This window comes from Kogia breviceps, chromosome 5 (genome assembly GCF_026419965.1).
Source record: "Kogia breviceps isolate mKogBre1 chromosome 5, mKogBre1 haplotype 1, whole genome shotgun sequence".
Classification (NCBI taxonomy): Eukaryota; Metazoa; Chordata; class Mammalia; order Artiodactyla; family Physeteridae; genus Kogia; species Kogia breviceps.
In genome coordinates, this window is record NC_081314.1 from 5,296,112 (window position 1) to 5,322,875 (window position 26,764).

The 26,764-nt window shown below is 37.2% G+C and overlaps 1 protein-coding gene across 4 annotated transcripts in view; it reads right to left on the reverse strand.

The window, feature by feature from the left end:
• RNF13 (ring finger protein 13) overlaps nt 1-26,764 on the reverse strand; it is a 161,916-nt gene that overhangs the window by 29,011 nt on the left and 106,141 nt on the right. For all 4 annotated transcript variants that reach the window (XM_059064203.2, XM_067033594.1, XM_067033595.1 and 1 more), the window contains exons 6-8: nt 24,997-25,087; nt 19,074-19,179; nt 2,080-2,173 (exon numbers count right to left, since the gene is read on the reverse strand). In XM_059064203.2, coding sequence (XP_058920186.1) covers nt 2,080-2,173; nt 19,074-19,179; nt 24,997-25,087 — 291 coding nt within the window. The remainder of the gene's footprint in view (nt 1-2,079; nt 2,174-19,073; nt 19,180-24,996; nt 25,088-26,764) is intronic.

Consider the following 26,764-nt stretch of genomic DNA (forward strand, 5'->3'; position numbering starts at 1 on the left):
AGAAGACAGTTAAGACACAAAAAAATCAGTGAAGAACTGATTTGCCACACACCACAACTCCAGGGTGGGGTTGTGAGAACATCTGAAGAATTCCTCCTACATGTAAAAAGCAGGGGAGGATAGCCCAACAGGAAAACGACATGAAAGGTGCTTCACAGAAGTGAAAATCTAACTAGTAAATAAAAATATAAACAGGCACTTAACCTTACTGGCGAGGAGGGAAATGTAAATTAAAACCACTATGAGCTCTCTTTATAAACCCACTGGATTGGCTAAAATTTAAAGGGCTGTCAGTACAAAATATTGGTACATATGTGGGACAACAGGAACTCCTATACACTATTGATGGGAATATAAACTGGTACCATCATCACTTTGAAGAAAACTTGGTATTATCCAATAAAACTGAAGACACATATATCCTAAGCCAGCTAATCTACTTCTAAGTATATACTCTAAAGAAATTCATGCTCATATACACCAGGATATAGGTACAAGAATGTTCTTAAAAGCATGGTCTGTAATGGCCCCAAACTGGGGAAACAAAACAGAACACTGAATACCAACTATACTTCAATAAAAAATAAATAAAAAACAAAACAAAAGACCCAAATGTCTATTAATAGTAAAATGGATAAATAATATATTTATACAAAGAAACAAAAGTGAATGAACTACATATACATGTAATAAAGTGGGTTAATTTCACCAAGAAAATTGTTAATAAAAAAAGAGGTAAGACCAAAAACGCAATTCAAAAATAGGAAAAATTAAATCATATTGTTTTGGAATCCATACATAGGTGACAAAACTTAAGACAAAGGCAATGAAATGACTGTCATAAGGCAGCACAGTGATTACTTCCAGTGAGGAGGAACGGATTACAATCTAGAAGGGGACACAGTAGTTTCTGCGACGCTAGTTATGTTCTGTTTCTTGAACTGGATGGTTCCAGAAAAATGTCTTATATACTTTCCTGTATACATGTTATACTTCACGTTTTTTTAAAATGTGAAGGGGTATGGTAAGGATGAACACCACTCCATACAGATGAACATGGCTAGAGAAAAACACACAGTTATGCTGATTGGTTCTTAACTCTGAACCTGAAAGGGAGGTTCAGGCTCCCAGGCAGTGTTTTCTATTTCCCTGGTCCATCTGCCCCTCCACCCTCCCAGAATAACATTTTATACCTTTCTGTTCTTAAACCTCCAAAATCTCCTCCCCCATCCTCAGCTTTCAGTTGATGATTGCGTTTCCTACTTCACTGAGAACAATGGAAGTAAAGAATATTTCCGCAGCCTGACCACCATAAACACTACCAGGATTCTGCACCCACATATTCGACTTTCCCTTAGCTCAACTCTCCATGCTCCTATCTAAGGCCAATCCACCTATTTGTACACCAGATCCCATGCCTTCTTGCCTTCACAAAGACATTATTACAGCAATTCTCCCATCTCTCACCTACATTGCCTAGAGTATTAGACCCATGCCCCTCCCCAGCTCTGTTAGTGCTGCTGGCTGTGAGACATTAAATTTTTTGCCTTTCTGACCCTCTGTTTCCTCATCCATTATGCCCATGATAGTACCCATTTCACAGAAATATGAAAATTAAATGAGATGATACATTTACAATATATTGACACATAATAGCTGTCTACTGTGTTTAGTTAACACAACACTATAGACTATGTGTTTAGTTACTGCAATGTTAATACAGTGGTGGTGTAGGGCGGGAGAGAGAGTGGGAGGCAGACCCGTAGAAGCAGACCACCCTGGTGGAGGGAAGTATTTTACCTACTGATGTTTAGAACTTCTGGCACATGGGGATAATAAAAAGCATTTTGGTCAGTTTCATTATTGTTTTTAAATTCTCTGAAGACCATGTACCCCCTTCTTGCCTTCACCAGGATAAACCACAGCAAAAGACCACCTTCCACATTCGCTCATTCATTATTAACTGAGTGTCAGGCACAGGGTACGGCAAGGACTCAGAAGGTTGCATTAGAGTATAATCACCATGTATTATTAAATAAACTGAGGGTTTTTACTTAGAAAATAAAAATATTCACTTACCTTTTTTGAATTTATGTATAGGGAGTTTCTTAAGTTGATCTTTACGAAGTCTGTTTCTTCTAGCTCTATGTCTATCCTGGACAAATTTTGTGATCTAAAAATAAAAGAGAAAAAAAAGGGAGTCAGATATTAAACATGCAAATAGAAAATGACCATTAAAATAACAAATGTCTTTTATGTTTCTAGATAGCTGCTACAAATCAATTCATTTAAACCCAGTCATGAGACTATTAATTAAAATATCCATGATTAGTTATCATTAGTGATTAGTTAGCCCAGAAATTATCCTTTGAATTTTTATTCAATGACCTAAATTATCTTTAATTTACTCTGACAAAAACGTTATAAATAACATATAACTATTTGTTGGCAAAAATATAAATGGTAGATTCCAGGTTACAAAGACTCCACTGGATCAAAAATGGGGGGGGGGGTATGGAATTTCTGTAAGTTACAAACTAATAAAATTTGCAAACATAACATGCATTAAACTGCACTTTCAGTGGTTCTAGCAGCAAAAAGGACAGAACTAATACAGAACACCTGTACTATAAATATTCAGAAATATCAGATAAATATACAAAATATTTTGAAGTATAAATTGCTATCCTTGCAAGAATAAAAAGGAAGTCCATGGGACCAGAACCAAATGCCAAAAACAAAGTCCATAAAAGAAAATTTTGACAAATTTGACTACATCAATGTTAAGGACTTCTGTCCCCAGAAGATACTGTTTAAAGACAAAAGACAGTTCACAGACTGGCAGAAAATATCTGCAAATTGCATATCTTATAAGGGATTTCTATCCAGAACACATAACGAATTCAAAATTCAATAATAAGAAAACAAGCAACCCAAGAGAAAAAAATGGGCAGAATATCTGAATATACACTTTGCTACTGAAGACATACAGATGGCAAATAAGCACTTGAAGAGATGTTCAACATAATTAGTCAAGAGGAAAATGAAAATTCAAATCACAAATACCACTATATACCTATTAAAATGATTAAAATGAAAAAGACTGACTATACCAAGTGTTGGCAGGAAAGTAGAAGAACTGGCACTCTGATACACTACTGAAAGGACTGTAAAATGGTACAACCACTTTGGAAAATAGTTAGGTGGTTTCTTATAAATTTAAACACATATTTACCAAATGACCTAATCATCCCACTCTTACTTATATCTAGTGAATAGAAATGAAAGTGTATATCCATGTAACAACTTATATACAAATGTACAAAAAAGTCTACGTCAGCTTTATTGGTAATGGCCAAAAACGAGACACAACCCAAACGTTCATCAGCGGGTACGTGGATAAACAAAACTGTGGCATAGTCATACGATGGAACACAACTTGGCAACAAAAAGTAATGACTATCAATATATTCAATAACATATATGAATATCAAAATAATTATTCTGAGAGAAAGAAGGCAGACACAAAAGAGTATGTAATTTATGATTCCCTGTATATAAAGTGGTAGAAAATGCACACTAATCTACAGTGACCAAAACCAGATCTGTGGTTGCCCAGCAATGGTGTGGGGGGAGACATGAAGGAAAAATATGGAAGAGGTGAAAGGGAGTGATTATCACAGAGTATGAGGAAACTTTTCGAGCTGATCTGATATTTTATTATCTTAATTGCGGTGGTGGTTTCTCAGGTATACATATGTATGTCAAAACTTAGCAAACTCTATAATTTAAATTGCAGTTTATTAAACAGTAGATGTTTTTTAAAAATTTGATAGTTACCACTAGAAAAAAAACAATATAAGCTTTCAAACTAGTAGGAAAAAGGGAGAAAGGGAGAGAGAAAAAAAGTTGAGTAATCCAAATCTGTATAGTAGAAAAAAAAATAGAATAAAAAGTAAACAATAGAAATTAGTCCAAATCACAAAAATGCAAATGGGGTAAATTCACCAGTTTTTTTTTTTTTTAAGAGTATATATCATATTGGATAAAGAAAAAATTCCAACCATTCACAAGACACAAGATTAAAACTTAATGACACATTAAGATAAAAGTAAAGGTAAAAAATACAGGGATAGATAAAATTATATCATGACAATACTAAGTAAAAGTTGGCATATAAAGTAAAACAGGATATAAGACAAAAATCATCATTAGGAAATAGTTATCACAATGATAGAAAGGATACTTCACCTAAAAAATGACAAAATTATGGGAGAAAAACACAAATTCACAAGTTCAGTAATTTCTAGATCAAACAGACCAAAAAAAAAAAAAAAAGTAAAGACCACAGACCTATGATGCCCAATATGGTAGCCATTATATATATGTAGCTACTGAGCACTTGAAATGCGGCTGGTCTCAACTGAGATTTGCTGTAAAAGTATAAAATACACACCAGTTTGCAAAGACTTAGTACAAAAAGAAAGTAAAACATATTTTATAATTATATTAACTGAATGTTGAAATACATTTTAGATTAAGTTAAATAAATACAGTATTTAAGTTCATCTCACTGAAATATTTCCTTTTACCTTTTTTAATTTGGCTACCAGAAAACTTTAAATTACAGTAAATGTGGCTCACAACATCATCCTATTGAATAGCACTGCTTTAGAAAACAGAGTGCAAAAAACCACGGACAATTGCAATGACTGAACAGTTCTGTGAATATACTAAAAACCACTGAACTATATCATTTAAATGGGTCAGTTTTATATTATGTGAATTATATCTCAATAAAACTCTCTTTAAAATAATAAAAAAGAAAGAACGAAAAGAAGACTGGACAAGACAAATTCCCAAGCTCAAACTAATGAACATATATAAAACTTTGGACCCCACAATTCTTTTCACACATATGGTGGGGAATGTTTACAAAATTTAACCACAATTACCATGTCTCTTCACCACCTGGATTCTAAATAACTTGAAAATAAGATCATGAACTGGCAGATGGAAGCAGGTGGAGCACCTCACTTGGTGAAGAAAGAAATAGAACCTTCTTCTTAACCACTGAATTAGACTGCCTTACCCACCCAGATATAGACAAATGCCGCCAGCCGCGGCGGGTCCTCAAAGGGCAACAACGATCGACGAGAGGGGGTAGGGAACGGAACGCACCAAGGTATGGGATCAGAAGGACACAAGCAACTGACGGTTGCAAGGCAAGCTTAACAACAAAGCGTAGCCGTATATATACCCCTAAAGCAGGGAATTTGCTTAGTCACGCCTTATCGGCATCAGCTGGTTGATTGGCTTCTCCGCTTAATCACGCCTTATCGGCATCAGCTGGTTGATTGGCTTCTCGGCTTCTCCCTCAAAGGCACCAATTTCCCCGCCAGGGTTGCTTTTCCTAGCTTTAGGGAACAACCAGGGACTCCCAGTAACTGAGCAGGTCCCTGGAGTGATTTGGCCAAAGGCCCTCTCCTTTTTTACGTTCACACCATAAAGTCCAGGATGCATACCAAGGATAGTACAATCGGGCCCCGAGGCTTATGAGGGTCTTAATGGCGCCTTCCTCAGAGGGCAATGCTCGCCACATTTCCCCCCCTTTTATTTTTTAAAGCTTGATAATGCAATTTCAACCCATACACCTCCTGACGAAGAGCAGCGAGACGCCCAACAATAAAGCGTAATAAACAAGGTAATGCAATTAACATCAACAATACACATGACCCCACGGTAATCAATCCTGTGAGTCCATTTTGAAACCAATGCATTGGGTTTAACCACTGAAGCTGATCCAAGAGTCCTTGAATTAATTGTTGGGGCCCGTCTTCTTGTAGATGACCTTCTTGAATTGCTTGTTATTTCCGCATTAAGTTTTTGTATGTCCAAACTAATGTGTCCATCAGTCCATACACTTAAAAAGTGCATTTTTACTTTGTTCCAATCCCAGTCAGTTTCATTATAAGCGTGTTGAGTCACACAAATCCAAGTATATTTAGCATGGCAAATCAAACGCATTTTCAATTTTAAAGCCATAATTTGGTCTCCTAAACCTATGAGAGCATTTTTTAACTCATCAACCTCAGTTTTTAGTTGAGTATCAATATGACTTTGTAATACTAATGCAATACTGGTATTTTTAGACAACTGATTAACATAATGTGCTTGTTATATAGTTTTACTTAATGCTAAACCGGCGGTAGCAGCTATGGCTGTTAAAGCGGCTAAGGCTGCTACATATTAATATTCCAATGAATCGTTTAGGTCTTTTTAAAGCTTCAGATAATTCTAGCCAAGCTTGCATGCTAGTACTATGATACCATGGTTCAGAAATATTTACAGGCAGCATTACATAGGAAGGTTGTTTTAACATCATAACAGAAAAAGTTCCTTTCATAGGCAGAATGCAAGTACCAAATATACAATTCTGACAAGTTATATTATATCCTAAGGAACCAGAAGTAAACTCAATCTGTAAATCTCCTATTAGCAAGGCATATGAGGGTGTAACACCAGTAATAACCGGTTGATAAGAATAAGACAATGCAAACTTCCCCAAATCCCAATGCTTATAAAAAACCAAACTATTATTAGTAACAGAAACTGAAGAAATTAAAATAGTACCATTATCATAATTTAAGGTGCACCAGATTTGAGAATTCAAAATCAGATTGGGGAAAATCAGAAGGAACAAAGGAGGGAAACTTCAAACTTGTAACAGCTTTAACTACCTTTAAACTATGGCCGGCCAGTAAAGTCCCTTGTCCTCCTACATATACTTCAACACAAAAATAGTATCTTTGACTTTGCAGCTTCTATTAGAGCCCCACTTTCAGCTTTATGATTAGACCCATCTTTGTTGCTGTAATTACCAGTCTCATTCTTTCCATTTTTGTTATTGTTGCCCTGTGAAATCATTTTTTCTAGAACAGCAATATGATGTAAAGCTTTCTCAGTTTGGTAGGTTAATATATTACAGGTCTACGAACAAAAAACACTGCTTGGGCAAATTTTTCTTCAAAAGGTTCCATGAACTGATAAAGTTTTTCACCAACGGATATGGCTTCTGTATACTGTCGGACATGATACAGGATGACTGCTTGATTGTAATACAACATACTGTTTTCAACATCATCTAGTCCATCCATTTCTTCAACAGCCGAGTGCACCTGATTCTTCAATTGGTTAAGTGTCTGTCTTAAACTATCTGTTGTTATCTGGTTACTTTTGAAAAACTCAGCTACTGCCGTATTCAAAATTATTTTATAATCGTCTTTGTTTATATCTTGTAGGCAGGCAAGATGTTGCAGACAGACATCATAATTTCCAGCTGTGAAAGCCTGGAAAGCACTGGTGGACAACTCCTTCTCTTGATCAGTGATCTCGGGTCGCTCCTTGGATACTTTTTGTCCCATATTTTTTTACTTCTGACTATTGCCCCGAGTTACTATCAACTTTCCTATGTGGCCACACTTTCACTCCTAACTCCGGGGATTCACCTACCGAGATTCAGATGTCCCTCTCGTCCGGTCCCTGCTCGGGCGCCACTTGCCGCCAGCCGCGGCGGGTCCTCAAAGTGCAGCAACCATCGACGAGAGGGGGTAGGGAACGGAACGCTCCAAGGTACGGGATCAGAAGGGTACAGACAACTGACGGTTGCAAGGCAAGCTTAACAACAAAGCGTAGCCGTATATATACCCCTAAAGCAGGGAATTTGCTTAGTCACGCCTTATCGGCATCAGCTCGCTGATTGGCTGCTCGGCTTAGTCACGCCTTATCGGCATCAGCTGGTTGACTGGCTTCTCGGCTTAGTCACGCCTTATCGGCATCAGCTGGTTAATTGGCTTCTCGGCTTCTCCCTCAAAGGCACCAATTTCCCCTCCAGGGTTGCTTTTCCTAGCTTTAGGGAACAACCAGGGACTCCCAGTAACTGAGCAGGTCCCTGGAGCGATCTGGCCAAAGGCCATCTCCTTTTTTACGTTCATACCATAAAGTCCAGGATGCATATACCGAGGAGAGTACAATCGGGCCCCGAGGCTTATGAGGGTCTTAATGGCGCCTTCCTCAGAGGGCAATGCTCGCCACAGACAAAGACCATCAGGAATGGAGTAGGCCTTTCCCTCACCCTCCCCTAGAACTGCAGAACCAGTCCTGGAGGAGCTGAAGACAGGTTCACCTCAAGAGAAAGATGAAGCTGAGCCAAGCATGCCCGTATTTATTCTTCCCAAATGTACCCCACAGATAAGGTACTTCATCTCTCCTAAGACCAAATGAGTAGAAGAGTAGGGAAGGGCTAGGAGTATTAGTAACTGAGTTTCCCATTCACATGGATGGATACATCAAAAGTGGTAAAGAAATATCCTACATAAGAGTGAAAAAATTTTTCTCAATTTAAACCAAATTAAAATAAAAACATTCCTTATCAAAAGTAATGAGTTACATACAGCTAAAGTGATTGTTAAAGAGAAATTTATAACCTAAAGGCATATACTATAAAGAAAAATGAGTAAGTATTTAGCTGATCAAGCTAGGAAAAGAAAAGCAATGTATCCAAAACAAGTAGACAAAAGAAAACAACACTGCCAAGAGCAGAAATTCATGAGACAGATTAAAGAGGAGAGTAAATACATTAGGATATAAGTCCCACTGGAATGTAAAATACTTGACATCAGAGATTTTTACGTATTTTGTTCACTGAGGAAACGTCACACCCTAGAGCAGTGCCGAGGTTCAGAGGGGCAGAATAAATATTTGTCGAATGAAAGAAAAATAAAAGAAAACTCAAAGTCCACTTCTCTTAAAGACAAACTTTTTTTTTGAATTTTATACAGCAGGTTCTTATTAGTCATCAATTTTATACACATCAGTGTATACATTTCAATTCCAATTGCCCAATGCATCACACCACCATCCCCACCCCACCATAGCTTTCCCCCCTTGATGTCCATACATTTGTTCTCTACATCTGTGGCTCAACCTCTGCCCTGCAAACCGGTTCATCTGTACCATTTTTCTAGGTTCCACATACATGCATTAATATACAATATTTGTTTTTCTCTTTCTGACTTACTTCACTCTGCATGACAGTCTCTAGACATACTTCACTCTGTATGACAGTCTCTAGATCCATCCATGTCTCAACAAATGACTCAATTTCATTCCTTTTTATGGCTGAGTAATATTCCATTGTATGTATGTACCACATCTTCTTTATCCATTCATCTGTCGATGGACATTTAGGTTGCTTCCATGACCTGGCTATTGTAAATAGAGCTGCAATGAACATTGGGGTGCATGTGTTCTCTGGGTATATGCCCAGTAGTGGGACTGCTGGATCATATGGTAATTCTATTTTCAGTTTTTAAAGAAAACTCCATACTGTTCTCCATAGTGGCTGTATCAATTTACATTCCCAGCAACAGTGCAAGAGGGTTCCCTTTTCTCCACACCCTCTCCAGCATTTGTTGTTTGTAGATTTTCTGATGATGCCCATTCTAACTGGTGTGAGGTGATACCTCACTGTAGTTTTGATTTGCATTTCTCTATTAGTGATGTTGAGCTTTTCATGTGCTTCTTGGCCAACTGTATGTCTTCTCTGGAGAAATTTCTACTTAGCTCTTCTGCCCATTTTTGGATTGGGTTGTTTGTTTCTTTAATATTGAGCTGCATGCGCTGTTTATGTATTTTGGAGATTAATCCTTTGTCTGTTGATTCGTTTGCAAATATTTTCTCCCATTCTGAGGGTTGTCTTTTCGTCTTGTTTATGGTTTCCTTTGCTGTGCAAAAGCTTTGAAGTTTCATTAGGTCCCATTTGTTTATCTTTGTTTTTATTTCTATTACTCTAGGAGGTGGATCAAAAAAGATCTTGCTGTGATTTATGTCAAAGAGTGTTTTTCCTATGTTTTCCTCTAAGAGTTTTAGAGTGTCTGGTCTTACATTTAGGTCTTGAACCCATTTTGAGTTTATTTTTGTGTATGGTCTGAGGGGGTGTTCTAATTTCATTCTTTTACATGTAGCTGTCCAGTTTTCCCAGCAGCACTTATTGAAGAGACTGTCTTTTCTCCATTGTATATCCTTGCCTCCTCTGTCATAGATTAGTTGACCATAGGTGTGTGGGTTTATCTCTGGGCTTTCTATCCTGTTCCATTGATCTATGTTTCTGTTTTTGTGCCAGTACCATATTGTCTTGATTACTGTAGCTTTGTAGTATAGTCTGAAGTCAGGGAGCCTGATTCCTCCAGCTCCATTTTTTTCCCTCAACACTGCTTTGGCTATTCGGGGTCTTTTGTGTCTCCAAACAAATTTTAAGATTTTTTGTTCTAGTTCTGTAATTGGTAATTTGATAGAGACTGCATTGAATCTGTAGATTGCTTTGGGTAGTATAGTCATTTTCACAATATTGATTCTTCCAATCCAAGAACATGGTATATCTCTCCATCTGTTGGTATCATCTTTAATTTCTTTCATCATTGTCTTATACTCTTCTGCAACACAGGTCTTTTGTCTCCTTAGGTAGGTTTATTCCTAGGTATTTTATTCTTTTTGTTGCAATGGTAAATGGGAGTGTTTTCTTAATTTCTCTTTCAGATTTTTCATCATTAGTGTATAGGAATGCAAGATATTTCTGTGCATTAATTTTGTATCCTGCAACTTTACCACATTCACTGATTAGTTCTAGTAGTTTTCTGGTGGCATCTTTAGGATTCTTTTTGTATAGTATCATGTCATCTGCAAACAGTGACAGTTTTACTTCTTCTTTTCCAATTTGGATTCCTTTTATTTCTTTTTCTTCTCTGATTGCCGTGGCTAGGACTTCCAAAACTATGCTGAATAATACTGGTGAGAGTGGACATCCTTGTCTTGTTCCTGATTAGAGGAAATGCTTTCCGTTTTTCACCACTGAGAATGATGTTTGCTGTGGGTTTGTCGTACATGGCCTTTATTATGTTGAGGTAGGCTCCATCTATGTTCACTTTCTGGAGAGTTTTTATCATAAATGGGTGTTGAATTTTGTCAAAGGTTTTTTCTGCATCTATTGAGATGATCATATGGTTTTTATTCTTCAATTTGTTAATATGGTATATCACATTGATTGATTTGCGTATATTGAAGAATCCTTCCATCCCTGAGATAAATCCCACTTGATCATGGTGTATGATCCTTTTAATGTGTTGTTGGATAATATTTGCTAGTATTTAGTTGAGCATTTTTGCATCTATATTCATCAGTGATATTGGTCTGTAGTTTTCTTTTTTTGTAGTATCTTTTTCTGGTTTTGGTATCAGGGTGATGGTGGCCTCATAGAATGAGTTTGGGAGTGTTCACTCCTCTGCAATTTTTTGGAAGAGTTTGAGAAGGATGGGGGTTAGCGCTTCCCTAAATGATGGATAGGATTCACCTGTGAAGCCATCTGGTCCTGGATTTTTGTTTGCTGGAATATTTTTAATCACAGTTTCAATTTCATTACTTGTGATTCGTCTGTTCATATTTTCTATTTCTTCCTGGTTCAGTCTTGGAAGATGTTATACCTTTCTAAGAATTTGTCCATTTCTTCCAGGTTGTCCATTTTATTGGCATAGAGTTGTTTGTAGTAGTCTCTTAGGATGCTTTGTATTTCTGCAGTGTCTGTTGTTACTTCTCCTTTTTCATTTCTGATTTTATTGATATGAGTCCTCTCCTTCTTTTTCTTGATGAGTCTGGCTAATGGTTTATTAATTTTGTTTATCTTCTCAAAGAACCAGCTTTTAGTTTTACTGGTCTTTGCTATTGTTTTCTTTGTTTCTATTTCATTTATTTCTGCTCTGATCTTTATGAATTCTTTCCTTCTGCTAACTTTGGGTTTTGTTTGTTCTTCTTTCTCTAGTTCCTTTAGGTGTAAGGTTAGATTATTTGAGACTTTTCTTGTTTCTTGAGGTAGGCTTGTATAGCTGTAAACTTCCCTCTTAGAACTGCTTTTGCTGCATCCCATAGGTTTCGGATTGTCATGTTTTCATTGTCATTTGCCCCTAGGTATTTTTTGATTTCCTCTTTAATTTCCTCAGTGATCTCTTGGTTATTTAGTAACGTATTGTTTAGCCTCCATGTGCTTGTGTTTTTTTATGTTTTTTCTCCCTGTAATTCATTTCTAATCTCATAGCGTTGTGGCCAGAAAAGATGCTTGATATGATTTCAACTTTCTTAAATTTACTGAGGCTTCATTTGTGACCCAAGATGTGGTCTATCCTGGAGAATGTTCCATGCGCAGTTGAGAAGAAAGTGTAATCAGCTGTTTTTGGATGGAATGTCCTATAAATATCAATTAAATCTATCTGGTCTGTTGTGTCATTTAATGCTTCTGTTTCCTTATTTATTTTCATTTTGGATGATCTGTCCGTTGGTGTAAGTGAGGTGTTAAAGTCCCCCACTATTACTGTGTTACTGTCGATTTCCTCTTTCAGAGCTGTTAGCAGTTGCCTTACGTATTGAGGTCCATGTTGGGTGCATATATATTTATAATTGTTATATCTGCTTCTAGGACTGATCCCTTGATCATTATGTAGTGTCCTTCCTTGTCTCTTATAACATTCTTTATTTTCAAGTCTATTTTATCTAATATGAGTATTGCTACTTCAGCTTTCTTTTCATTTCCATTTGCATGGAATATATTTTTCCATCCCCTCATTTTCAGTATGTATGTGTCCCTAAGTCTGAAGTGGGTCTCTTGTAGACAGCAATATATATGGGTCCTGTTTTTGTATCCATTCAGCAAACCTGTGTCTTTTGGTTGGAGCATTTAATGCATTCACGTTTAAGGTAATTATTGATATGTATGTTCCGATGACCATTTTCTTTTGGGTTTGTTTTTGTAGGTTCTTTTCTTCTCTTGTGTTTCCCACTTAGAGAAGTTCCTTTAGCATTTGTTGTAGAGCTGGTTTGGTTGTGCTGAATTATCTTAGCTTTTACTTGTCTGTAAAGTTTTTGATTTCTCCATTGAATCTGAATGAGATCCTTGCTGGGTAGAGTAATCTTGGTTGTAGGTTCTTCCCTTTCATCACTTTAAGTATATCATGCCAGTCCCTTGTAGTTTCTGCTGAGAAATCAGCGGTTAACCTTATGAGAGTTCCCTTGTATGTTATTTTTCGTTTTTCCCTTGCTGCTGTCAATAATTTTTCTCTGTCTTTACTTTCTGCTAATTTGATTACTATGTGTCTCGGCATGTTTCTCCTTGGGTTTATCCTGTATGGGACTCTCTGCCCTTCCTGAACTTGGTTGGCTATTTCCTCTCCCATGTTAGCGAAGTTTTCAACTATCATCTCTTCAAATATTTTCTCTGGTCCGTTCTCTCTCTCTCCTCCTTCTGGGACCTCTATAATGAGAATGTTGTTGCGTTTAATGTTGTCCCAGAGGTCTCTTAGACCATCTTCATTTCTTTTCATTATTTTTTATTTAGTCTGTTCTGCAGCAGTGAATTCCACCATTCTGTCTTCCAGGTCACTTATCTGTTCTTCTGCCTCAGTTATTCTGCTATTGATTCCTTCTAGTATAGTTTTTATTTCAGTTATTGTATTGTTCATCTGTTTGTTTGTTCTTTAATTCTTCTAGTTCTTTGTGAAACATTTCTTGCATCTTCTCAATCTTTGCCTCCATTCTCTTTCCGAGGTCCTGGATCATCTTCACTATCATTATTCTGAATTGTTTTTCTGGACGTTTTCCTATCTCCACTTCATTTAGTTGTTTTTCTGGGGTTTTATCTTGTTCCTTCATCTGGTATATAGCCCTCTGCCTTTTCATCTTGTCTATCTTTCTGTGAATGTGGTTTTTGTTTCACAGGCTGCAGGATTGTAGTTCTTCTTGCTTCTGCTGTCTGCCCTCTGGTGGATGAGGCTATCTAAGAGGCTTGTGCAAGTTTCCTGTTGGGAGGGACTGGTGGTGGGTAGAGCTGACTGTTGCTCTGGTGGGCAGAGCTCAGTAAAACTTTAATCCACTTGACTGCTGATGGGGGGGGCTGGGTTTCCTCCATGTTGGTTGTTTGGCCTGAGGCAACCCAGCACTGGAGTCTACCCAGGCTCTTTGGTGGGGCTAATGGCAGATTCTGGGAGGGCTCAAACCAAGGGGTACTTCCCAGAACTTCTACTGCCAGTGTCCTTGTCCCCACGGTGAGCCACAGCCACTGCCCGCCTCTGCAGGAGACCCTCCAACACAGCAGGTAGGTCTGGTTCAGTCTCTCCTGTGGTCATTGCTCCTTCCCCTGGGACCCGATATGCTCACTACTTTGTGTGTTCCCTCCAAGAGTGGATTCTCTGTTTCCCCCAGTCCTGTTGAAGTCCTGCAATCAAATCCCACTAGGCTTCAAAGTCTGATTCTCTAGGAATTCCTCCTCCCGTTGCCAGACCCCCAGGTTGGGAAGCCTGATGTGGGGCTCAGAACCTTCCCTCCAGTGGGTGGACTTCTGTGGTATAAGTGTTCTGCAGTCTGTGAGTCACCCACCCAGCAGTTATGAGATTTGATTTTACTGTGATTGCACCCCTTCTACCATTGTATTGTGGCTTCTCCTTTGTCTTTGGATGTGGGGTATCTTTTTTGGTGAGTTCCAGTGTCTTCCTGTCAATGATGGTACAGCAGCTAGTTGTGATTTCTGGTGTTCTCGCAAGAGGGCGAACACGTCCTTTTACTCCACCATCTTGGTTCCTCATGATAAACTTCTGACAACATTGTGCAAGGCATGGATGGATATGAATAAATAGAACTCATCCCACATATAGTAGGAATTCTCTTTAAATTGTTACTGAGTATATAAATATTATAAATCACTTTATACAATACTTGAAAACAGACAAAATAGACAATTTCCTAGAAATATAATTTAGTATGATGAAGTAGACAAGCATTTATACGTCCAAGTCATTATGAAAATGATCAGATCTAGATGATTTTACAGGCAACCTTCACAAAAAATTCAAGTAAATGATAATCCCAATTTTATTTTTTAAAAAACTATTTTCAATAGAAAATAAAAGAAAGCTGTAGGGCTTCCCTGGTGGCGCAGTGGTTGAGAATCCGCCTGCCGATGCAGGGGATACGGGTTCGTGCCCCGGTCCGGGAAGATCCCACATGCCGCGGAGCGGCTGGGCCCGTGAGCCATGGCCGCTGAGCCTGCGCGTCCGGAGCCTGTGCTCCGCAACGGGAGAGGCCACAACAGTGAGAGGCCCGCATACCACAAAAAAAAAAAAAAAAAAAAAAAAAAAGAAAGCTGTAATTTTTTTATGGGGCTAGCTTTATCTTGTCTAATTATTTTAAACTGTGGCAAAATATACGTAACATAAAATTTACTATCTTAACCATTTTTAAGTACACAGGTGTGTGGCAGTAAGTACATTCACGTCATTGTGCTACCATCACCATCATCCATCCACCAAACTCTTTCCATGTCCCCAAACTGAAACTCTGTATGCATTAAACCGTAATTCCCCATTCTCCCCTCTCCACAGCCCCTGGCAACCACCATTCTACTTTCTGTCTCAATCAGATGACTCTAGGTACCACATATAAATAGACTCATACAGTATTTGTCCTTTTGTGACTGGTTTATTTCAGTTAGCATAATGTCTTCAAGATTCACCCATGTTGTAGCATCTGTCAGAATTCCCTTCCTTTTTTTTTTTTTTTTTTTTTTTGCAGTATGCGGGCCTCTCACTGTTGTGGCCTCTCCCGTTGTGGAGCACAGGCTCCGGACGCACAGGCCTAGCGGCCATGGCTCACGGGCTTAGTTGCTCTGCGGCATGTGGGATCTTCCGGGACCAGGGCACGAACCCGTGTCTCCTGCATCGGCAGGCGGATTCTCAACCACTGCGCCACCAGGGAAGCCCTCCCTTCCTTTTTAAGGCTGAATAATATTCCACTGCATGTATATGCCACATTTCGTTTATCTACTCATTCATCAATGAACAATTGGGTTGCTTCTACCTTTGGCTTATTGAAAATAATGCTGTTATGAACATAAACATACAAATAGTTGACTCCCTGCTTTCAATTCTTTTGGGTATATACCCAGAAGTGGAACTGTCAGATCATATGATAAACTTATGTTTAACTTTTTTTTTTTTTTTTTTTTTTTTTTTTTTTCGGTATGCGGGCCTCTCACTGTTGTGGCCTCTCCCGTTGCGGAGCACAGGCTCCGGACGCGCAGGCCCAGCGGCCATGGCTCACGGGCCTAGTTGCTCCGCGGCATGTGGGATCCTCCCGGACCAGGGCACGAACCCGTGTCTCCTGCATCGGCAGGCGGATTCTCAACCACTGCGCCACCAGGGAAGCCCATGTTTAACTTTTTTGAAGAGTTGCTGTACTGTTTTCTATAGTAACTGCTACATTTAACATTCCTACCAACAGTGCTCAAGGGATTGTCTAGTTTTGATGTCAAGATTATTCTAGCCCCATAAAACTAAAATTTTCCCCTTACCTGGACATTCAGATTGCTAATATTTTATTTAGGATTTTTGCACCTATGTCCAAGTGTAAAACTGGCAGATCATATTAGAGAAATTTGAATAACCCAAAATGCAAAGACAAAATTTATATATCATAATCAAACAGAGTTTATACCCAAAATACAAGGATTTTTAGAATTTACAAAACAAATTCATGTAACCTAACGTACAATAGAGTAAAAGAAAAAACAATGATTATTACAACGGATAGAAAAAAAGACATATAATGCAGCACCCGTTCATTATTTTAAAGAAAAAAGGCAAATAAAAATTTAGTTTATTTCTAATTCTTATACCATTTTTTTTGTTTTACCAGAAAATATAGCACAACGTTAAACAGGAGGTACAACAGGCATCCTTTGTTTTTTGTTCCAGACTTTCATGGGAAGGCTTCTAATAATTCACTATTTAATGATGTTCATTTTAAGTTTTTAGTCATTAATCTTTATTGGCTTAAGGGTATTTACTTCTAATTTGCCAAGGGTACTTTTTGTTTGTTTTTTGTTCTAACTTTCCATCCTTGCTTCTACACTGAAAACCCAGGAGAATCAACAAATTCAAATTACCAGAATAGGAGAATTCAGTAAGTGTGCAGAGATAAGATTAATATATGAAAATCAATAATGTCCAGTGTCCAAATATTGGTCTCTCTAAATACTACTCTTCAATTTAAAAAAGCACAGCTCTTTGGAGAAATATCTGATTCCAGGGCTGGGGCAGAAAAATAAACAATGAGCCTGGAGTTTCTTAAAGTACCAAACACTAAAGAAGTACCTACAAAACAAAAGGATGGGTTGAATCAAAGGGACCCAAGACCCAGCCTGCAGAGCTCCGAATCGCCAAAGCTCAAACAATTTAAACAACAAAAATAATGTAGTATTGGATTATTATCCAAAGTATAAAATAAATATACAGAGTACAAACTAATATAAATAAATGACTGAACAAATAAATGCCAAGAAGAGACAAATCTTCCTTACAAAAGAATTCTAAATAATAAATGTAGATACTTCCCTACTTCTAGGAAGTGGAGCTTAATTCCTGCCCCTCCCCACTTTTAGGACAGGCTATACTTAGTGCCTCACTTCCAAAGGAAGAATAATTATTAACTTTATAGTGGAAAAACCTGGCAAACATTACCTAAACCAAGGGATGAAGGTTATCATCATCGGTGATGTCATGCAAATATCATGTACCCCCCTGGCACGTTAGGGTGAGAAGGGCACTTGACTTTGCTGATACTCTTTTTAAAAACCTATAACCAACCCAGTCTAATCATAAGAAAAATATCAGATTAAGGGACATTCTACAGGATACCTGGCCAAGACTCTTCAAGGCTGTCAAGGTCATGAAAAACAAGGAGATTAAGAAACTGTTCAGAAATCAGAGGAGACTGGGAATACATGATAATTTAAAACAATGTGGTAACCTGGACTGGGTCCTGGAACAGAAAGAAAACATTAATGGAAAAACGTAAAACCTATCCAGTCTGGAATTTAGTAATAGTAATGTTACCACTGTCAGTTTCTTAGTTTCGACAAATGAATCATGGTAAAGTAAAATGTTAACAATGTGGGCAACTAGGTAAGGAATGTACTGGAACTCTCTTCTTTGCAATTTTTCTATAAATCTTAACATTATTCCAAAATTAAAAGTTTATTTTAAAAAATCAACAGTGTTCTTATACCCTAGTAATAACCAATTAGAAAATGAAATTCCAGAAAGGTCTAACAAAATACATGCAAAATGTTTACAGAAAAAAATTATTAAACTGATGTATATGAAAGACCAAAATAAATTAAAAGGAAGGCCACAACATCATAGGAAGACTGAATATTTCAAAGACAGTGTTTAATCTTTAATCTATGAATTCAATACAATAATAAACTCACGGATGTTAATATAAATACTCTTTATGAAAAATAAAAAGGTTAGAGACAATAATGGGATTGTTTTATATCTTTGTAAATCTCTTTTAATATCTATCTTAATAGAATACAGAGGGATTCTTATATCTGCTTCTGCATTCAATTTGTTTTGGTATCACACACCACGTAGCCTCTAGAAACCTCTTCTATAAACCCTAAGAGAATCCCACTATCTACCCATCAATATATCTTTTTCTCTTTATTTTTTACAATGCATTTCAAAGTAAGCTGCAGATGTCAGTATACTTCCCCTCAAATACTTCAGCATATAAACTCATTACTTATTAGAGTTTAGCATTTTTTAATTAGTTCTTTTTTTCTTTTTATGTAAAATTTACATACAATGAAATGCACAAAATTTAAGTATGAATTTGGTGATTCGGACATTGCGCAACCCAAACGTCTCTCAAGATACAGAATGTGACTCTCACTCCCCAGGAAATTCCCTTATACCCTTCTGAGTAAATTCCCCATCCCTCTCTAGCCCCCCAGAAGCAATCACTGTTTTGATCTTTTTTTCTACCCAGATTATCTTTGCCTTTTCCAGAACCGGTCATATAAATGGACTCATACAATACGTACTCTTTTACGGAAGCCTTCTCTCACTCAATACAGTGTGTTTTAGAGCCATTCATACCATTTTTAAAAAAGTATTTAAAATTATTTTACCTACCATGAAAATGACTATCAAGATGAGACAGATGCCCACTATGATAAGGAAGGGGATTAAGTAGTATTCCAGAGGAAGGCTAAATTCTGGAACTAAGATAATGTGGCCCCTGGAAGAAAAGAAAAATTAATAGTTGGGAGGTATTAAAAGTTGCCAAATTATGATATTAATTGAAAACAAAAATATTTTTAAAAGGCATTTAGACATTACAATTCAATCCACTAGACACATCTCATTTTCTAACATACGATTTCTAATAATTTAAGGGATGCTTTTTCCAATGTTAAGTCAATTTTACATACTGGCTAAAATAATTTGCCTATATAATTAAAAGAAACTTTTAGACTGGGTAGAGGAAATCGGCCAATCAGTACTTACTGTGTCCATCCTGGAAACACGTCTTTACTGAATTTAGTAACCTAGGTAAAAGTTGGCATATTTTACATGCAAAATCAGCATTTAAAAAAGGGCAGTGCCTCAGGCAGCATGCCAGCAAGAACCCCCTCCCCAACCCAATCACTGTGCATCAGTTCCTCCCCTGAAAAAAAATCTCTGGAGCCACTACTGATGAAAATACACTCCCCGTTCCCTTCATGCTTCACAGGAGCTTGTTGTACCAAGTACAACAGATATAACCCCTGTACTCCACATTCATCTGTGAGATACGGAATGAAAGAACTGGCAACAGAATTCACAGGAGTTGTAGCTTTTCTCTTCTCAACCTTCTCCACAGCTTGAGTGAAAAACAAAACACAAAAAAAACCCTACAAAAATGTGTATGTTGCGTGCGGGGACAGCGGGGTAGAGAATACCACAGGATTTATTCTCCTCTGCTACTAACCACGGTTAATATGGTTATATGGTTATTAACCATATAATACTGCTATTATAAAAATTCACTGGGACTCATGAAATGCAGCGGGACAGAATAAGCACACTATCTGTGTTGCGTGAGCAAATTTTACATGGCAGCAAAATCCTGCAATAGAAAATACCCTCAGTCTAGGGAAGGGTCTGTATAATGGTCAGTGAGATGACTCATTTCTCCATAATATTCCTGTGCTACTCAACTAGTATGGTGCCAGCAACACTGCTTTGTTACCCACTGCTGGCTGGTTTTTTAAGTAGTGACTCCAGGTACTTCATAACACAAAGGTTAAATGCAAAACAAAAATTCTCAATGGAAAAGGAAATGAAAACAGGTTGACTCCTTCCCCCATGTAGAAATGCTTAGGATGCCCTAGTAGTCAAGAAAAATAACATGAAAACAAGTTATTTCTATTCCCAAGCGATTTTTAAGTCTTCATGCTAGTAACAATTTTATTCACAACCAAAGAGCTCTATCAATCTTTAACAAAAAGAACAAAAAAGGTAATACCAGGAATTTCCCCCAATAATTTAAGTATTTTCCAAAAACTGCTAAGATTGCTAAAAGTAACTCTTTACTTCACTTTCCGGCAGAATGACAAAAGATTTATATGTATTTTTCTAACTTTATAGAAAATAATGAAGTGACTGATATATCATCAGTATAAAAAAGAGAAAAGCAAGCCTGGGCTGCTCTATTTGATACCATCTCTTGCAGCATGAGGCCAGCTCTGTAAACAATGTCCCTGTTCTTGGTACAAACCCTCTGAAACTGCCCCAGGGCCATGGCTGAGATACAGTAACAAATGGTGCCACTTTTAAGTAGAAGAGCCTTTCAATGAGATGCTGATCCTCTGCAACCCCCCTAACTACTTCCACCAAACTGCTATAAATTAACACTGCTAGGGTTTAGAAGCCAGATTAAACTCGATATAGATAGAGGTACGGACACTGAGCTTTCAAGATACTCAGAGCCGTCTATCAACTGCAGACCCTTTCAAGATCTTCACAATATATCTTGACAGTAAACTAAAATGGTTTGAGATAGAGCAGGCTATATAAACGAGATAGTTTATAGTTTACTGCGTTTTCTTAACCAGATTGCTAATGGTGGAGGTGAAGATGGCTCTGATACAGGGTGGAGAGCTACGACAGAATGTCAGTCTCCCAGCTTTATTCTTTTCCCTCTGCTCAGGTTTCCACAGCTGAGGCTGCAGACTCATCCCTGTCCTAACCCCAGATCAATCTGTTTTTGAAGGAGGAGATATTTAAACAGCTTTTAGTAAGAATCTTCCCATACTACCTCCATGTCCACCCCTCAATATAGTACATTCCATGTGCTCTGCAGCTAAGACTCCATCATTGAAGCAGAGTCCTAAGGAACCTAGGAAATAGTGTCTCATTCTCCTTTGCATGAGTTCCCAGGCTACTTTCGAACCAGCTGTTAGGCCTAAACTCTAACTTCAATAATAATCTAACAGTAACAGTAATCTCTAATTTCCCAACCCCTCTGTTGACACAGGAGGCCTTGCCTTGTCTGTTTTGTTATCCAGCCCCCATCATGAATTGGGAGATTGGGATTGACATGAATACACTAATATGTATAAAATGGATAACTAATAAGAACCTGCTGGATAAAAAAGTAAATAAAATTCAAAAATTCAAAAAAATATAGTTTAAATATATATATTCAATCATCTTTGGAAGATGCTAGCAAACCAAATCATTTAAAAAACAGTAAATTAAGGGAAAGAATCAAATGTTTATCCTATCTTTCCTAAACACACTGTATATCAAGGTAATCAAATAATTGATAAGGTGTGAGTCCTCTTTATAGAAGTATTTCAGCTAATAAATGAAGAAGGAATTTTAAAAATTAGATTACTTGCAAATCCTAAAGAACTAATGGGTCTAGACAATGATCATTAATGATTGCTGCCCTCGCAAAGAGAGAACCAAATATCATGTCTCCTGATGGAAATACATAATAACACACATAAATTACTCTTGCCTCACCTATCCTCCTGGCCGCCCAAGCACACTTGAATTTGAACACACCTCTAGGTCTAATGAGCAAGTTACAGGGGAAATAAGTAACAAAGGAAAGCTCTAGGCAATACACCAAGGATGCAGCCAGGAAAATCTGGACTGTGGTAAAAACTGTACAGGACAAATGACCCCATTGCTTCAATAAATAAATGACTAGGGGGAAAAAAAGAGGCATAGCAAGTGTACGGATTAAAAATAGGGTGATCACATGCCCTGATTTGCTCAGAAACAAAGCTAAAGACTGAAAAAAAAAAAAAAACCAAAAAAAACCCTAAAGACTGAAATATGGGTTGATATTGAATTAATGTTTACTTTAAAAAAAAAGGTAAAATAATGACAATATCATTATATTCTTTATATATAACCTATCTTCTGGTGATATATTCTGAGATATTTACAGTTGAGATGATAGGATATATAGTACTTGCTTTAAAATAATCCCGGTGTGGGGAAGAAAAGTGGCGGGTGGCGCTTCAGAGCGGACAGTCCAAACAAAATTGGCCATGAGTTGATAATTCTGAAACTGAAGGATCAGATTCATTATACTCACCTCCCTACTTTTAAACAGTAGAATAAATTAATGGGTAGGTAGGTAGGCTGGGCAGGCAGACCCACCAGCCAGGCAGCCAGGAGATGGATGAGGCGAATCAGTATGTACAGGTCCACAATCCCTTAAGCACAATTCTGACACCTAAAAAGCTTTAAAAAGTAATGTCTGCAGTTCATTTGCTAGTCAACCTGAACCTAACTGACATGATAAAATACTCATACATTTATTGCAGATATATATGTAATGTGATTATGGGATGCTGCCTCAAATCCTATTTGGATGTTACATAACTTTAAAAAATCTGAAAATGTTACAATTCCATGTTACATCTGTCCCCAAGAGTTGGGATAAGGGATTCTGTGGCCTTGCATTAACACGGGAAGGGTCTAAATATTAAGTAAAGAATGTTACAAAATACTAAGTATTGTACGGTACTATTTTACGAGCACATTATCCCTAATTAATGTCAGCATTCAAACATGAGGAAAAAAATTAAAAGCTTTTTAAAAAAACAATAGCTGTTGTTAGAGAATAGCATCATAGGGACTTTTGTTTAAATGCTTTATATTTCTGAATTTTTCCACACTTTACCAGCAGGTATGTATTACTTTTTTAATGTGAAAAGATTTTACTTTACCATTAAAAACAAAAAAAGACTCTTTAAAATACATATGAAAATATACAGACGTTTTCTAAATGAAGCAATAATACTGATGTAAAAGCAAGTAGTAGTTCTCCACCGCCCATTAAGTACATAAATATGGCTGACAAAATAGCATCTTGCCTAACTATTTTTAATACAACACTCAAAATTATATTCCTTAACTTAATAAAAATGTTCTGTGGGCCTCCCTGGTGGCGCAGTGGTTGAGACTCCGCCTGTCGATGCAGGGGACGCGGGTTTGTGCCCCGGTCCGGGAGGATCCCACGTGCCGCGGAGCGGCTGGGCCCGTGAGCCGTGGCCGCTGAGCCTGCGCGTCCGGAGCCTGTGCTCCGCAATGGGAGAGGCCACAACAGTGAGAGGCCTGCGTACCGCAAAAATAAAAAAATTTTTTTAAATGAACCATTCAGGCTTCCCTGGTGGCGCAGTGGTTGAGAGTCCGCCTGCCGATGCAGGGGACGCGGGTTCGTGCCCCGGTCCGGGAGGATCCCACGTGCCGCGGAGCGGCTGGGCCCGTGAGCCATGGCCGCTGCGCCTGCGCGTCCGGAGCCTGTGCCCCGCAACGGGAGAGGCCACGACAGTGAGCCCCGCGAACCGCAAAAAAAAAAAAAAAAAAAGTTCTGAGCACAGAATATGTGAACAGTAGTTTAAATATAAAAACTGTATAGGGGAAAACGACAAAAATCATAAACAAAAAACTTTTTAAAATTCACATCCAAACTCAAATATTCCTGGATTTTTCCCCCCGTAAATAATTAGAATTGCATTTCATTGTGCCAGTTTCCTCTTTTGGCAAATGTAGATAATAAGAGATAATAATAACCTCTAGAGGGTTGTTATGAGAATTATAAATGTAAAGGCCTTGTTTCATGAGCGCCTGGCACTTGCTAATTCCTCAATAAATATTACTGCTTTTATTATTAATACTGTTGTTATTGTTCCTCTTAGTCAAAAGGCTGTTCCTGTCCACTATGTTTTGGGGAGCTGTTTCATGGAAGAAGCTCTGAAGTGTTAATTTAATTGCACTATTTCTATATAAGATAAGACAGTTGTGCCTTAAGTTAGTTTCAGTCTCTTTGTTACCATGGTAATGAGATTTGGGGGAGAAATTCCATAAGAAGTTTCTAATTCCAAATTAAACTTTTTAAACTTGAAAACAAACTTTCTGTGTTTGTAAAACTTAGTCACTTAACACACTGTGTTTTGGATTCTTTGTTTATAAAATAACATTTCTTTTTAATAAAATACAAACATGTCTTAATGAAAAGTATCATATAAATGTAAATCAGGGACTTCCCTGGTGGTCCAGTGGTTAACAATCTGCCTTCCAATGCAGGGGACAGACGAGGGTTTGATCCCTGGTCGAGGAACTAAGATCCCACATGCTGCGGGGCAAATAAGGCCACGTGCTGCAACTACAGAGCCCACACGCCCCAGTGAAAGATCCTGTGTGCTGCAGCTAAGACCCAGCACAGCCGAAGAAAAAAAAAAAAAAGTAAATCACATTGCTTCTAAATACCAATGGTTTGATTAAACTATAAAAGGGAAAGTTTTTTTATCTTTTTAGCAACATGGGTGGCTTAATCTCTCTAGCATAAATGTATTTGCAATATGCAATCATACACAGAACAAATGGTACAATACAATAAGACTTAAAATCATGACTTAAGAAGATATAATTTAGCACGACAGAGTACATTCTGAAACAGTACTTTGATTACAACTAATCATATATAATTCTACCCTAATAAAGAGAATAATTTTAAGCTACGTGATTATTTCTTACATCCATTACTTACCCTTTTTCATATGTGAATTCATCTTTCAGGGAATTAGCTGATGATTCGCCAATAAAGACAGATGGAATGTCAATTTTCTTTAGTACCTCAACTGTATAAAACAATAATAAAATTATTCTTCAAAGCCCATACTTAGTGTAAAATCAACTTAACCTTCTTCATAATAACAGCAAATACAACTGGAAATAATTACAATCAACTTGAATTGTCTATTAGTTGATTTTCCAGATTGCATATTTATACCACCATCAAAATGGCTGAGAAACATTATTACATTTACAATAACAAAAGCTAACATTTTGCATATAACATTACCGCACTACCTCAATAGTCCTGAGATTGAAATATAATTCTTATTTTGATTATTTCCATTTGATTTATTTGATTTATTCCTCTACAAACATAATTAACTATTAGAAGACGAAGAAATGTAAAGTGTTTTTTTCCACTCATAACTTAATTCCTAAATGAAAAAGTGAAAAAAGCTTTTTTTTACATACCCATTCCCACAAAAGGTGTAAGCCAAAGAATGTAAGAAAAGACCTCTTTACAACAGTCTGAAAAATGACACCACACATCTAAGGCTTTACAGAGTGAAGGGCTGACAGTTCAGAAAGGGCACAGGATAGGGAAGCTGGGTAAATTTCTACTTCCTCCTAAACCTGGAGTTCATGATAAAGCATTGTGTTTTGATTCGTGTCTTACGAAAGTTTACTTTTATATCTATGTTAAAAAACCAAAATCAAATACCAACAAAAAAAGAACTTTGCAAAAATTACCCAGTACTCAAGATGAGAAATTTAAAAAATCATCTTACTCTTCCTATAGAAAAAGCAGCCATATTTTTAACTGTGAGTTATTTTAACAGATTTGGCTTCAGAGGAAGTCCATTTGTTTTCTTTTGTTACATTTTTCACAACTTTGTTCTACATTTCTTTTAAAAATGTATACTTGTTATTTATGTAAAAGAGGGGGGTGGATGGATACAAGTCAAGAAGAACAGAACACAGCCATAATCCTTCCCACCCAAAGACAAGGCTTTCATTTGAAGCAATATAAACAGTTATTTAAGTTTCGACAAATGCATACAATTATGTGAGCACCACCACAATGGATATAAAACATGTTTTATCATCCCTCCAAATTCCCTCATGCCCCTTTACAGTCAAGTCAACCCTCACCACAACCTCAGCAACCGCTGATGTATTTTTCTTTAATTCTTACAAAGACAAGTTGTAAAGTTTTAAAATCTTGGTATCCTTAAGTAGAGTACTTTTTTTTTTTCGTTTTCAGATTGTTTGGATATATGCAAATAAAATCATTCATTCTGTACGTTCTCTCTCTTTCTGTCTCTCTCTCTCACACAGACACATACACACATGGCCATATCATATAAACCCTAAGAGGGGAGGAAACAAAATGGTTAGCAGAGGAACACTTAATCACTATCTTTATATTACTAAGATCAATAAATATTTAAATTTTTGTATTAATGGGATCATATAATAATGGGAAAAAGTATAGGCTTTTTCCACTCAATGGTATACCTCCGATATCCTGTCATGTCAATAAAATAAATATCTACCTCATAATTTTTAATGGCTACAGAGGTACTGTTATATAACCATATATATTTTAGGGAGATATTTTCTGTCATGCTAAGAGATCTTTCTCTTTCACATAACAGTTTAAATTTTAATTTATTTGACAATTAAAACTTGGAATTGTATGCCCTTTGTAAAATGCTTTACTCTTTCATGAAGATACT